This window comes from Pogoniulus pusillus, chromosome 37, assembly GCF_015220805.1.
Source record: "Pogoniulus pusillus isolate bPogPus1 chromosome 37, bPogPus1.pri, whole genome shotgun sequence".
NCBI classification, from domain to species: domain Eukaryota; kingdom Metazoa; phylum Chordata; class Aves; order Piciformes; family Lybiidae; genus Pogoniulus; species Pogoniulus pusillus.
Genome location: NC_087300.1, coordinates 7,397,918 through 7,411,902, shown reverse-complemented (window position 1 = coordinate 7,411,902; position 13,985 = coordinate 7,397,918). Strand labels below are relative to the sequence as shown.

The 13,985-nt window shown below is 61.2% G+C and overlaps 1 protein-coding gene and 1 long non-coding RNA gene across 3 annotated transcripts in view; one reads left to right on the top strand and one right to left on the bottom strand.

The window, feature by feature from the left end:
* Nucleotides 1-13,985, bottom strand: part of LOC135190905 (uncharacterized) — a 614,761-nt gene that overhangs the window by 293,105 nt on the left and 307,671 nt on the right. The gene's annotated exons all lie outside the window — the stretch shown is intronic.
* NKAIN1 (sodium/potassium transporting ATPase interacting 1) overlaps nucleotides 113-13,985 on the top strand; it is a 46,394-nt gene continuing 32,521 nt past the window's right edge. Inside the window, exons 1-2 of one of the 2 annotated variants that reach the window (XM_064172565.1) lie at nucleotides 113-129; nucleotides 2,212-2,471. In XM_064172565.1, coding sequence (XP_064028635.1) covers nucleotides 2,418-2,471 — 54 coding nt within the window. In that variant the 5' untranslated portion in view covers nucleotides 113-129; nucleotides 2,212-2,417. Of the gene's footprint in view, nucleotides 130-2,148; nucleotides 2,472-13,985 lie in introns of those variants that run through there. The other variant, XM_064172564.1, reaches the window with a different exon arrangement.

The window sequence follows — 13,985 nt, the reverse complement described above, 5'->3', positions numbered from 1 at the left end:
GCTTGATCTGGATGATCTCCAGAGATCCCTTTCAGCCTCCACCCTGCTGGGATCCTGGGATTCTAAAGCACTGAGAAGCAGCATCCCGGCTGGTCCTCGGCAGATGTGCACTCTCCGGTCCCCCTGAAGGTGAGCTGTGAAAGAACAACAAAGGAAAGCAGAGGCTGTACCCTGCCAGCTCTGCTGCACCAACCTCCTTACCCAGAGCTGCCGGACGTCAGCCTGCGAGCCCTGGGGGAGCAGAGAGAGGAGCCAAAGGATGCTCCCGGCCCGGGACTTGCCGAGTGCTGGGCTGTGGAGCTGTGCTCTGCGGGGGAACCTGGGACCAGGCTGTGGAGCAGGGCTCTGTGAAGGGACCTGGGGCCAGGCTGTCGATCAGTGCTCTGCAGGGAGACCTGGGGCCAGGCTGTGGAGCTGTGCTCTGTGAAGGGACCTGGGGCCAGGCTGTGGAGCTGTGCTCTGTGAAGGGACCTGGGGCCAGGCTGCGGAGCTGTGCTCTGTGAAGGGACCTGGAGCCAGGCTGTGGAGCTGTGCTCTGTGAAGGGACCTGGGGCCAGGCTGTGGAGCTGTGCTCTGTGAAGGGACCTGGGGCCAGGCTGTGGAGCTGTGCTCTGCTGGGGGGACCTGGGGCCAGGCTGTGGAGCTGTGCTCTGTGAAGGGACCTGGGGCCAGGCTGCGGAGCTGTGCTCTGTGAAGGGACCTGGGGCCAGGCTGTGGAGCTGTGCTCTGTGAAGGGACCTGGGGCCAGGCTGTGGAGCTGTGCTCTGTGAAGGGACCTGGGGCCAGGCTGTGGAGCTGTGCTCTGCTGGGGGGACCTGGGGCCGGGCTGCGGAGCTGTGCTCTGCAGGGGAACTTGGGGCCAGGCTGCGGAGCAGGGCTCTGCGGGGGGACCTCAGAGCTCTCCTCCCAGGGCTGGGCCATCTGTCCTCCCTGCAAGCCCAGCTGCTGCCCTGGCAGGACCATCCCAGGGGGCAGGTCGCTGCGGGTCCAGGCAGCAACGGAGGAGCGCAGGGCCGAGGACATCAACCACAGAATCGTTTCGGTTAGAAGAGACCTTTAAGATCATCGAGTCCAACCATTAACCAGCAGCACCGAGAGCCACAGAATGTCAGGGGCTGAAGGGAGCTCCAAAGCTCATCCAGTCCAACTCCCCTGCCAGAGCAGGGTCACCCAGAGCAGATCACCCAGGAACGCGTCCAGGCGGGTCTGGAATAACAACCATCATAAAGAAGGGGGGAGGGCAGCAGCTCTCCAGCAGCTGCGAATCGCCACGACTTAACCCAGCCCCACCTGGCTCCTGGGGGGGGGGGGAGAGAGAGAGAATGAAAAGAAAGGGGGGAGGGGGGAACCCAAACAAGACTAAGTCAAATCAGCGACTAAAAAGACAAGAGCCGATGGGGACAGGCTGCCGCGATCGGCTGTCTCGCCTGCCTCCGGCTGCGGCGCAGGGTCGGCGGTGCCCGGCGCCTCCGGCGGCCGCTGAGGGCTCAGCTCGGTGATGCTTCTCGGCTCGGTGCTGCCTTCTCGGCTCGGTGCTACCTTCTCGGCTCGGTGCTGCCTTCTCGGCTCGGTGCTGCCTTCTCGGCTCGGTGCTGCCTTCTTAGCTCGGTGCTACCTTCTTAGCTCGGTGCTGCCTCTCGGCTCGGTGCTACCTTCTCGGCTCGGTGCTGCCTCTCGGCTCGGAGCTGCCTTCTCGGCTCGGTGCTGCCTTCTCGGCTCGGTGCTGCCTCTCGGCTCGGGGCTGCCTTCTTAGCTCGGTGCTGCCTCTCGGCTCGGGGCTGCCTCTCGGCTCGGAGCTGCCTTCTCGGCTCGGGGCTGCCTGCCCGGCCCGGCCCTGCCTCCCCGCTCTCGGCCCGGCCGCGCCGCCCGCCGGGCCCCGCCGGGAGCGCGTCTCGCCTTGTTCCGGCGGCCTCGGCCCGCCCTGCCCGGCGCGCCCCCGACCCCACCCGCGCCTCCTCCCCGCCCGCCCCCGGAGCGCGGAGCGCGGCTGTGCGGGAGAGACAATAGAGGGGCCGGGCGGGCTCCGCGCAAACCTGCGCGCCCCGGGGATGGATGGCGAGCTGTGCGCGGCCACGGGGAGCCTGCACCGCGGGCTGTAGCGGGCTCCGGGGGTGGGGGGAGCGGGAGCGAGGTTTGGGGTAACGGGGAGGGGGGAAAGCAGGAGAAGGGCGGCGATGCCCCTTCCTGAGCGCTGCCCGCCTCTGTGCTAAGCCGGCAGGATGCGGGAGGCGGCCAGGCTGCTGTGAAAGAAGCGCTGGGGTTGACCGGAGACTGGAGAACGGGGACATGTTGCTGGTGCCCCCCTGATGCTGCCCGGGCGGAGGCTGTGCCCGAGGAGGGGAGGCTGCTGAGGAGCTGGAGGACGGCGACGCCAAGGCCACGGTGGGGGCAATCCTGAGTCTTCGGCTGGGCAAACCATGGGGAGATGCAACGGGAGATGCACGCTGGTCGGATTCTGCTGCCTGCAGCTGGTAAGGCGAGGGGCAGCTCATCAGCATGCCTGGCTGTGCTTTGTGCGCGATGCTGCCTGGCACCGCTGCCCGCTCCGGCTCGGCGGTGACCTTGCTGTGGGACCAGCTCGGGGATGCTTCGCTACCACCCAGGAAAACCCAACCAAAACGTGTAATAACCGAGGAGGAAGGCGATGCCCCTGCCTCGTCCTCTCGCCTCAGCCCGGTTGCGGCTGTGAGGAGATGGATGGGAACCAGCTCCTAGCGCTGCTAGCGCCTGGGGATGCGTCTCCAGCAGGTGTGAGCTTTGTTCCCAACTGCTAATTCTTCCCTCCGACTTGGCTCCCACCGCTGCTTTCCCATCCTGGAGACTCCAAGGATGTATCTTGAGGGGGTGCTGGTCCCCCGAGTCGGGGCGAGAGGGAAACTTGGAGCCGTTGCCAGCACTTTGGAAACTCTCCCGCTGCCGAGCGGGACCGCGGCCGGGAGATGCTGGGCTGCTGGGGCAGGGAGACGGGAGAGGTTGGATTGAGTGGGGCTGTTGGCGTCTGTCGGAGTGGGATGCTGAGCTTGCCCCCGCCCTTGAATCAATCCTCACCAGGCCGCTGGGCCAGGGGAGCGAGGGGAGGGGAGAGGATTTGGAGGCTTTCCCTCTAACACCAGCGCTGAGGAGGTTGTGGTTCCTTATCCCGGGTGGGCTGACGGTTAACGGAGAACCAGCTTCCTACAACTTGCCCGAGGCTTGTCGTGGTGAGGAGAATGAGGAGAGGGCTGCTGAAAGGCGTGTGGTCAGCCTGGGGTGTCCCCAGGGGCCGGGGGCGATGGGATGGATGGATGGATGGGTGGATGGGTGGGTGGGTGGGTGGGTGGATGGATGGATGGATGGAGGCAGCGATGGCAGCAGGCTGCAGATGCGCTCTGGAGCTGGCGGTGACATCCTGCTGACCGGCACTTTCTTGCCGGCGTGGCTCGTGGTCGTTCTCCATCCTTCAGGAGGCAGCGAGTGGGGAGGGGTCCTCACTCTTGGGTAGATGAGGGGGGACCTGGCTTAACTAGGGGCATGTGGGAAGCTTGGGAGCTGGCCCTCAACCCTGGGGAGCAGAGCTGCGGTGAGCTCATCCCTGGGGGAAGTCCTGCTCTTCCCAGCGGGATCGGCCTGGCGTCCCCAGCTGTCTCCCGGGACAGCTCTGTGGAGCCTTGCTTCGCACCGTGCTCACCTTGCCCTCGGTCAGGATCAGCCAAGCTGGGCTTTGCCGGCGGGGGGGAGTTCTGCCTCTGGGTCGCTGCTTTTCCTGCCACCCAGCTCCCAGACAGGTTGTTGCTGTTCTTTCCCTGAGCCATCCCAGATCCGAGAGGTTTGCATCCGTTTGTTCCGGGGGAGGAACGGAATCGCTGTGAGCTCCAGGGCTGGCAGAGCAGCTCCTGCACCCAGACGAACTTTGTGCTGCAGGCTGGGATCCAGCTTTCCCCTCACCTCTTGTCCTGTGTGTCCTGCTGCTGCCGGCAGCCCCAAAGGCTTGGCTCCAAAACTGTCCCTTACTGCTGACCTTCCCACCCCATTCTCACCCCCTCCCAGCCTGCAGGATGCTCTCCCAAGCTCATTCCCGGCTCTGGGGACAGCAGCCTGCATCCTGCTGTCTGTGGGAAGATGCCCCCAGCACTCCCTCCCACAGCAATGGCACCCATGGAGAAAAGGTGCCACTGGGTGGCCTGCCTGAGGTGCCCACCCACAGCCCTGGGCTGAGCCAGCCCCAGAGTGGTGGACAGGACAAGTGCCATCAGAGGATCCCCCTGGGTGTCTGAGACCAATATTCATCCCCAGGGTGATGTGGCTGGGACACATGGAGCAGCCGGTGCCAAGGTTTGGGAAGGGGCAGTGGGCAGCGGGCAGGATGCCTAACCCCAGCTCTGCTTCTCTCCTCTGCTTCAGCTGCTCTGAGCCACCTGTGGCATGGGGACAGCACTTGTCCAGGTAGCCCTGACACCTGCCCTGGGCCCTCTGTGCTGTGGGGTGTCAGCCATGCTCCCAGTGTCCCCAGCTGCTGGGCATGGGGTTGGACTGGTATGTACTGGAGCTGCCTGGGAAGCTGTGCCCCGTAGCTGTGGGCTCAGCTTGTGCCAGCAGCAGGGCTACCCAGTGAGAACAGTTCTCCCCAGCCAGCCTGTGCCTCAGTTTCCCCTGAACAAAACAGCACAGGCAACATGCAGCCCGTCCTGGGGTGATGCCACCAGCTGGTCCTCACTGCCAGGTCACTTTCCCTCAGGCACCTCCCTGGGTGCCACTGTGACCCTGCAGCACCTTCTCACATCCCTCCTGGTTTCCAGGGGGATGTGCTTCTGGTCATTTGTGTCCCTGGTCTCTTGTCCCCTCTGGACCAGGGGAATGTGCCCTTGATCCCTCGTCCTCTGCAGACACAGAGGATGCTCGTGGTGACTGAGGATGCTTCATAGCTGAAGGGTGCCAGGGTGCTCCTGGCACCCACTGGGCACAAAGTCCCCCATGTTGGGGTGGCAGAATGAAGGTCTTGCAGGGACCACATGCCCTGCCCAGTGCAGGCAGAGCCCTGCCTGCTCCACCCTGTGCAGCCCAGACCTCAGGGCAGTAGTTGTGCCTGAACCAGTTTGGGAAACTGGGTTTTGGGCCACGGCACAGCTGGGATCCTGGCACAGTTGGGATCCTGGCACAGTTGGGATCCTGGGCAGCTGCTCTGGAGCACCCAAATAGCCAACATGGTCCTGGCTGTCCATTCCCAGGGGGAAAACAGCCACCACTGGATTTTGCTTCCATTTATTGCTTTTCTCCAGTGCTCCCCCACCCCAGGATCCACTTGCCAGATGCCCACCAGCCCTGCCCCAGCTCGGCAGGGGCTGCTGGAGACGTTGATGCTGCTGGGATGGGATGAAATCAAAGCTCCTTGGTTTGTGCTGCTCCTCCCATCATCTGGGAGACCAAAGAACCAACCTGGGGGCAGGGGGGGGGGTGATTCCTGGTGACTTAGTGACTCTTCCTCCGGGGTGCCCGTTGTTGTCAGTGAGGTTTGTCTGTTCTCTGTGTGAAGATGAGAGCTGCAGAGGTGGTTGGATGAAAAATGAACCCAGGGGTGATGCCACCCCACACGCTGCTGCCAGCACGGGCATGAGGCTGTGAGAGCCGCAAGCGGTGACTCTCTTAACGCAGAAGCTTGCTGGCGTTGGCTGCTGGAGGGGTGGGCTCAGCCTCAGAGGCAATGGTTTGGGATGTTGGGATGTGGACTGCTGGGAGCTGAGTCCCGGCCGCTGTCACGCACCCCGTGGCTGCCCGCAGGGGCAGGGCAGGCTCAACTCACACAGGCTCCTTCTCCACCCCGAGGTGGTGACCCCACTGCGGAGTGGGGCTCCATGGGGGGTGGGAGGCATCTCCAGCCCCGGAGCTGGGTGGGGACAGGAGACGTTCAGCGTCCCCACCTCCGCCTGGCAGAGCTCAGCGGCGCTCCGAACTGGGCTCTCACTTCTTTGTTTCTCTGCTTCTCCTTTAATTGGCTGCAAAAGCAAAGCTCGGTTGGCACCTGCCGCCTGCCGGAGCCTGCCAGGCTGGCTGCATGTGGTGCTGTGCCATGCCGTGCCACGCTGCGTCCACAGAGCCGTGCCGTGCCCTGCCATGACGTGCCATGCCGTGCCATGCTGTGCACACAGAGCCGTGCCCTGCCATGCCATGCCATGCTGTGTGCACAGAGCCATGCCCTGCCATGCCATGCCATGCCATGCCGTGCTGTGCTGTGCGCACAGAGCCGTGCCCTGCTATGCCATGCTGTGCGCACAGAGCCATGCCCTGCCGTGCCGTGCCATGCTGTGCACACAGAGCCATGCCCTGCCATGCCATGTCATGCTGTGCACACAGAGCCATGCCCTGCCATGCCGTGCTGTGCGCACAGAGCCGTGCCCTGCCATGCCATGCCATGCTGTGCACACAGAGCCATGCCCTGCCATGCCATGCCCTGCCATGCCGTGCCATGCTGTGTGCACAGAGCCGTGCCCTGCCATGCCGTGCCGTGCTGTGTGCACAGAGCCATGCCCTGCCATGCCGTGCCATGCTGTGTGCACAGAGCCATGCCCTGCCATGCCGTGCCATGCTGTGTGCACAGAGCCGTGCCCTGCCATGCTGTGCCATGCCATGCTGTGCACACAGAGCCGTGCCCTGCCATGCCGTGCTGTGCCATGCTGTGCGCACAGAGCCGTGCCCTGCCATGCTGTGCCATGCTGTGTGCACAGAGCCGTGCCCTGCCATGCTGTGCCATGCCATGCTGTGCACACAGAGCCGTGCCCTGCCATGCCATGCTGTGCCATGCTGTGCGCACAGAGCCGTGCCCTGCCATGCCGTGCCCTGCCATGCCATGCCGTGCCGTGCTGTGTGCATAGAGCTGTGCCCTGCCATGCCCTGCCCTGCCATGCCATGCCGTGCCATGCTGTGCACACAGAGCCGTGCCCTGCCATGCCATGCCTTGCTGCTCCACGCCATGCTGTGCGCACAGTGCCGTGCCCTTCCATGCCATGCTGTGCTGCTCTATGCCATGCTGTGTGCACAGTGCCATGCCATGCCATGCCATGCTGCTCTATGCCATGCTGTGTGCACAGTGCCGTGCCCTGCCATGCCATGCTGCTCTATGCCATGCTGTGTGCACAGTGCTGTGCCCTGCCATGCCATGCTGCTCTATGCCATGCTGTGTGCACAGTGCCATGCCCTGATGTGCCCTGCCATGCCATGCTGTGTGCACAGTGCCGTGCCCTGCCATGCCTTGCTGCTCTATGCCATGCTGTGTGCACAGTGCCATGCCATGCCATGCTGCTCTATGCCATGCTGTGTGCACAGTGCCATGCCATGCCATGCCTTGCTGCTCTATGCCATGCTGTGTGCACAGTGCCGTGCCATGTCATGCCTTGCTGCTCTATGCCATGCTGTGTGCACAGTGCCATGCCATGCCATGCCTTGCTGCTCTTTGCCATGCTGTGTGCACAGTGCCATGCCATGCCATGCCTTACTGCTCTATGCCATGCTGTGTGCACAGTGCCATGCCATGCCTTGCTGCTCTTTGCCATGCTGTGTGCACAGAGCCGTGTCCTGCCATGCCATGCCATGCTGCTCTATGCCATGCTGTGTGCACAGTGCCCTGCCATGCCATGCCTTGCTGCTCTATGCCATGCTGTGTGCACAGTGCCATGCCATGCCATGCTGCTCTATGCCATGCTGTGTGCACAGTGCCCTGCCATGCCATGCCACGCTGCTCTATGCCATGCGGTGTGCACAGTGCCCTGCCATGCCATGCCATGCTGCTCTATGCCATGCTGTGTGCACAGTGCCCTGCCATGCCATGCCATGCTGCTCTATGCCATGCTGTGTGCACAGTGCTGTGCCATGCCATGCCATGCTGCTCTATGCCATGCTGTGTGCACAGTGCCGTGCCATGCCTTGCTGCTCTATGCCATGCTGTGTGCACAGTGCCATGCCATGCCATGCTGCTCTATGCCATGCTGTGTGCACAGTGCCATGCCATGCTGTGTGCACAGTGCCATGCCATGCCTTGCTGCTCTATGCCATGCTGTGTGCACAGTGCCATGCCATGCCATGCCATGCTGCTCTATGCCATGCTGTGTGCACAGTGCTGTGCCATGCCATGCCATGCTGCTCTATGCCATGCTGTGTGCACAGTGCCGTGCCATGCCATGCCTTGCTGCTCTATGCCATGCTGTGCCGCGCCATGTTGGCACTGGCATCCTTCCCACTGCAGCCTCCCAGGGTCAGGGTGTAGGGGGAGGGGCTGTGAGTCCATCCCACCCTGCTGCCGGAGCCATGGGGCTCACGCAGGGGCACCAAGAGCCTCAGGGGTGTGACCCCTCCGCCGCCCAGCCTGGAGAGGAGCTGCCAAGGTTGGCTTACTGAAGGATGTGCAGAGGGTGGGCTTATGCTCCCACCCCCCGGCCTTGTGTGGCATCCCCTTCTCCAGCTGCACCCTCAAGGGCTTCACGACCATCCCCTACCATCTCCTGCTGTCCCCTGCTGTCCCCACCACCCTTCCTGCCCCTATTTGCCCACTTTAGGCCACCAAGCCTCCAGCTCCCGGCACCGGTGCGAATCAGCCTCCGACATCAGTCGGCATCTTTTGTCCTCGCACCGTGATCCCAGCGTGGGGACAACACCAGGACAGCAGGGGCAAAGCTGCCCCCCCAGCCACCTTCCCAGGGCCAGGAAAGAGGGCGGGGGGGAAGAGCCGGGGGCTGAACTCTGGATGGGGGTTTTCAATTAGACAATTAAATGCACAATTAGGTGTAATTAGCAGCGCTCGGAAGGTGCGACTGCTCGTAATGGGCATGTAATCTGCTGCAGTCACTGTTTGTGCTGCTGCTGGCTCCCTAATGAGGATGGAAAGCTGGCACATTTGCATGGTTGCCATGGAAATGGGGGGCTGACAGGCTTCAGGGACGGTGAGCCCCTCGTTTTCCCCCCCCCGTCCCTCATTGCCACTTGTCTCTCATTTCCCTGCTCCCCTCCTCCACCTCCTTTTCTTGGGCCCCTGAGCCCTTCATATGCCCTCCTCTTCCCTCTTCCCTCCCCTCTTGCCTCGTTTCCCCTTGTCCCTTGTTCCCACAGCCTCTCATTTCCCCTTCTCCCTCATGTCCACAGTCCCAGAGCCCCTTGTTTCCCTTCATCCCTTATTTTCTCTTCATCCCTTGTTTCCCTTCATCCCTTATTTTCTCTTCATCCCTTGTTTCCCTTCATCCCTTGTTTCCTTTCATCCCTTATTTTCTCTTCATCCCTTGTTTCCCTTCATCCCTTATTTTCTCTTCATCCCTTATTTTCTCTTCATCCCTTATTTTCTCTTCATCCCTTGTTTCCCTTCATCCCTTGTTTCCCTTCATCCCTTATTTTCTCTTCATCCCTTGTTTCCCTTCATCCCTTGTTTCCCTTCATCCCTTATTTTCTCTTCATCCCTTGTTTCCCTTCATCCCTTGTTTCTCTTCATCCCTTATTTTCTCTTCATCCCTTGTTTCCCTTCATCCCTTATTTTCTCTTCATCCCTTGTTTCCCTTCATCCCTTATTTTCTCTTCATCCCTTGTTTCTTTTCATCCTTTATTTTCCCTTCATCCCTTGTTTCCCTTCACTTGTTATTTTTCTCATGCCCTTTATTTCTTTGGCCCCTCATTTCCCCTCACCCCTTGTTTCCCCCCTTCCCTTGTTTCCCCTCACCCTTCCTTTTCCTCCTTCCCTTGTTTCCCCTCACCCCTCATTTCCCCTCACCCCTCATTTCCCCTCTTCCCTTGCTATCCTCTCCTTCCTCATTTCCCCCCTTCCCTTGTTTCCCTTCACCTCTTATTTCCCCTCACCTCTTGTTTCCCCTCTTCCCTTGCTATCCTCTCCCCCCTCATTTCCCCCCTTCCCTTGTTTCCCCTCACCTCTTGTTCTCACACCCCTTTGTTACCCTGACCTTCTCCTCCCTCATTTCCCCCATTCCTCATTTCCCTGACCCCCTCAGCCCATCTCCACCGCTGGGTGACCGCTGGGGTGCCTGGGGATGCTGTGAGGTGCTGGGTGCTGGCCCGGCAGGCTGGGGATGCTCTGGGAGTGGGCAGCAGTGAAGATCTGGAGCCAGCCCCATGCTGGGAACCGATGCTCGGGGAGCATGAAAAGCCTCAAGCCACCCCAAGAGCCACAGGAGGGACCGCAGGGGGTGGGTGGCCGTGGAGAGACATCCCCCGGGCGAGCATCCTCCGGAGCCTGCAGGCTACTGCCAGGCAGGGCTGTTCCAGCAGGGCAGGCGCGGGGAAGGAGCTCTCCAGCTCGCAATTAAAGCGGCGATTAAAGAGCACTACGTCTAAATTTGCAGGACCTGCTAATGTGCACCCGAGGGAATGAAGGAGGCTGGCCGAGGAAGCCTCTAAATCATTCATGCTGGATCCCTCCCGACAGAGCTGGGAGGGATGGGCACTGGCAAAGAAATGTCTTGGAGGGCTCTGCCTTGTGGAGAAGAGGAGGAGACAGAAAAACCCTGTCCTGGGCTGTGTCCAGAGGAGTGAGGGCAGCAGGGCAAGAGAGGGGATTCTGCCCCTTGACTCTGCTCTGATGAGACCTCACCTTGAATGCTGTGCCCAGTTCTGGTGGCCCCAGCACAAGAGGAGCAGAGCTGCTGGAGTGAGTTCAGAGGAGGTCACAAAGATGATTCAAGGGCTGGAGCAGCTCTGCTGTGAGGACAGGCTGAGGGTGTGCAGGCTGGAGAGGAGGAGACTCCAGGGGGACTTTAGAGCCCTGCCAATAGCTGAAGGGATCCTCCAGGAAGGCTTCAGAGAGACTTTTCCTGAGGGTGTCTAGAGACAGGACAAGGGGGAATGGTTTGAAGCTGAGGCAGAGCAGGGTTAGGCTGCAGCTAGAGGAAGAAGTTCTTCAGTACAAGGATGGTGAGACTCTGGAACAGGCTGCCCAGGGAGGTTGTGGCTGCCTCCTCCCTGGAGGTGTTCAAGGCCAGGTTGGATGAAGCTCTGGAACAGACTGCACAGGGAAGCTGTGGCTGCCTCCTGCCTTAGAGGTGTTCAAGGCCAGGTTGGATGAGGCTTTGGAACAGGCTGCCCAGGGAGGTTGTGGCTGCCTCCTGCCTGGAGGTGTTCAAGGCCAGGTTGGATGAGGCTTTGGAACAGGCTGCCCAGGGAGGTTGTGGCTGCCTCCTGCCTAGAGGTGTTCAAGGCCAGGTTGGATGAAGCTCTGGAACAGACTGCACAGGGAAGCTGTGGCTGCCTCCTGCCTTAGAGGTGTTCAAGGCCAGGTTGGATGAGGCTTTGGAACAGGCTGCCCAGGGAGGTTGTGGCTGCCTCCTGCCTTAGAGGTGTTCAAGGCCAGGTTGGATGAGGCTTTGGAACAGGCTGCCCAGGGAGGTTGTGGCTGCCTCCTCCCTGGAGGTGTTCAAGGCCAGGTTGGATGAGGCTTTGGAACAGGCTGCCCAGGGAGGTTGTGGCTGCCTCCTGCCTTAGAGGTGTTCAAGGCCAGGTTGGATGAGGCTTTGGAACAGGCTGCCCAGGGAGGTTGTGGCTGCCTCCTCCCTGGAGGTGTTCAAGGCCAGGTTGGATGAGGCTTTGGAACAGACTGCACAGGGAAGCTGTGGCTGCCTCCTGCCTAGAGGTGTTCAAGGCCAGGTTGGATGAGGCTTTGGAACAGGCTGCCCAGGGAGGCTGTGGCTGTCTCCTGCCTGGAGGTGTTCAAGGCCAGGTTGGATGAGGCTTTGGAACAGGCTGCCCAGGGAGGCTGTGGCTGTCTCCTGCCTGGAGGTGTTCAAGGCCAGGTTGGATGAGGCTTTGGACAACCAAGTCTAGCTGAGAGAGGCATCCCATGGCAGGAGGGTTGGAGGAGATGACCTCTGAGATCCCTTCCACCCTGAGTCACTTTGTGAGTGTGAAAAGAGCTGACAATGAAGCTGTGAGCATGGGGACTAAAGGTTGATGCATGATGTGCTCAGCAAAGCCTAGAAGCTGGTGGCCTAAGTGGTGCCTGGGAGCATGTGGCTTGTCCAGCCAGACTTGATCTTGTCTCTTATCGAGCTGCTGAAGTTTGGCTGCTGAAAGAGACGGAGCTGCTCTAAGTGTTTAGCTGCTGATAAGCAATTTGATTCCTTCCCAGGTGGCTTTCTGCTAGGAGAAAAATGAATGCTATGAAAAATCAATGGTGGTCCTTGCAGTGATAGCAGGAAAGAGGAGGAGGAGGAGAAATTAAACCATCATCAGAGCCAGCAGATGGACTGAGAGCTTGCAGAGCCCCTGAGGTGCTGCTGAGCTCCGTGGCCAGGCTGGCTCCTGCTCTTGCTTTGTTCAGTGGCACTGCTGGGGAAGGGCTGCTGGTGGCTGCTGTGTGAAGAGCAATCCATCAGTGACCTGGGGGAAGGGACAGAGTGGACCCCCCAGGCAGATTGGTGGTGATACGAAGCTGGGAGGAGTGGCTGAGACACCCTCTCAGCCTGTGCTGCCATTCAGGGAGACCAGGCCAGGCTGGAGAGTTGGGTGGAGGAGCCTGATGAAGCTCAACCAGGGCAAGGGTAGAGTCCTGTGACTGGGGAAGAACAATCCCTGGAGTGGTACTGGGGAGGGAGCTGCTGGGAAGCAGAGAAGGACCTGGCAGTGCTGGGGGACAACAAATTCACCTACTGTGTCTAGCTCTGGGCTCCTCCATTCAAGAGAGATGCTGAGGTGCTGGAAGGTGCCCAGAGGAGGGCAGCAAGGCTGGGGAGGGGCCTGGAGCACAGCCCTGTGAGGAGAGGCTGAGGGAGCTGGGGGGTGCAGCTTGCAGCAGAGGAGGCTCAGGGCAGAGCTCATTGCTGCCTGCAGCTGCCTGCAGGGAGCCTGTAGCCAGGTGGGGTTGGGCTCTGCTGCCAGGCAGCCAGGGCCAGAAGAAGGGGACAGAGGCTGAAGCTGTGGCAGGGCAGGTTGAGGCTGGATGTTGTTAGGAAGTTGTTGTCAGAGAGAGTGATTGGCACTGGAATGGGCTGCCCAGGGAGGTGGGCACAGAATTGTGCAAGGGCAGCTCAGGCCTCAAGGTCCATCCCCAGCACTTTCCTCCCTCCCTCCCCCATCAGGGCTCAGCTGCTGGCAGCCCACAGGGAGCTCAGGTCTGGGGCTGGGAGGCTCTGCAGAACTTGGGCAGTTGAGGAAGCAGAAGCTTGGAGGGGAGGGGCTGCAGCTTGGCTTTGGAGGGTCCTCGAGTGGCTTGGGGGCTGCAGCAAACCCAACTGCACCCCCCTGGGGCCAGTGGGACCCCCAGACTCAGCTGGGAGCTGTTTGCAAGCCATGGTGGGGATGGTTCAGGAACCCCCACGCAGCCTTTTGGCACCCAGTTGGTCCCCAGGGCCATAGCCTGGCTCTGACCCAGGCAGGGGGACCTGTCCCCTCGGGGGGAGGCTGGAGCAGGTGACACTGCAGCATGCTGCACCCCTCGGGCACCCCGGGGGTGGTGCTGGCAGCAGTGGCACTGTAAAGCCACCAGCAGTGGCTGAGCCGTGTGGGCTCCTGGCCTGGCTGTGCCCCAGCACCTTCATCATCCTCACTGCCCAGACTGGTGTCATCTAAGCAGAGGACATGGCCACTGTGCCTGGCCCAGGGACACAGCCCCACAGGGACACAGCCAAAGGCAGGGCAGGAGCAAGCTCTGGGAGCTGACCTGGTGCTTGGCTCCAGGGCTAATTACCTCAATTAGGGCTAATTAATGCCCTGGGTGGGTCTGGTCTCTTCCCATAAGAGGATCGATAGTGAGGCCCTTTCCCATCGCCTGCATGCTGGGAGCACTGGGGCCAAAGGCAGTGCAGGGCAGCTCTGCTGGGGGAGGGACAGGCAAAGAGCTCTGGGGGAAGGGATTGGGAAGCTGAAGGGCTGGGAATGGCCTTGGGAACTCTGCCAGGGTGGGACTCGAGGAGCTGTGGGCATGGCACTGGAGTGGTGCATCTGCCTGGCACCTTATCTCCTGGTGCCATCCTGCAGGGACAGCCTGGTACAAAGGCCAAGGTGGGCATGTCCCAGGGGAGTGGAGGATG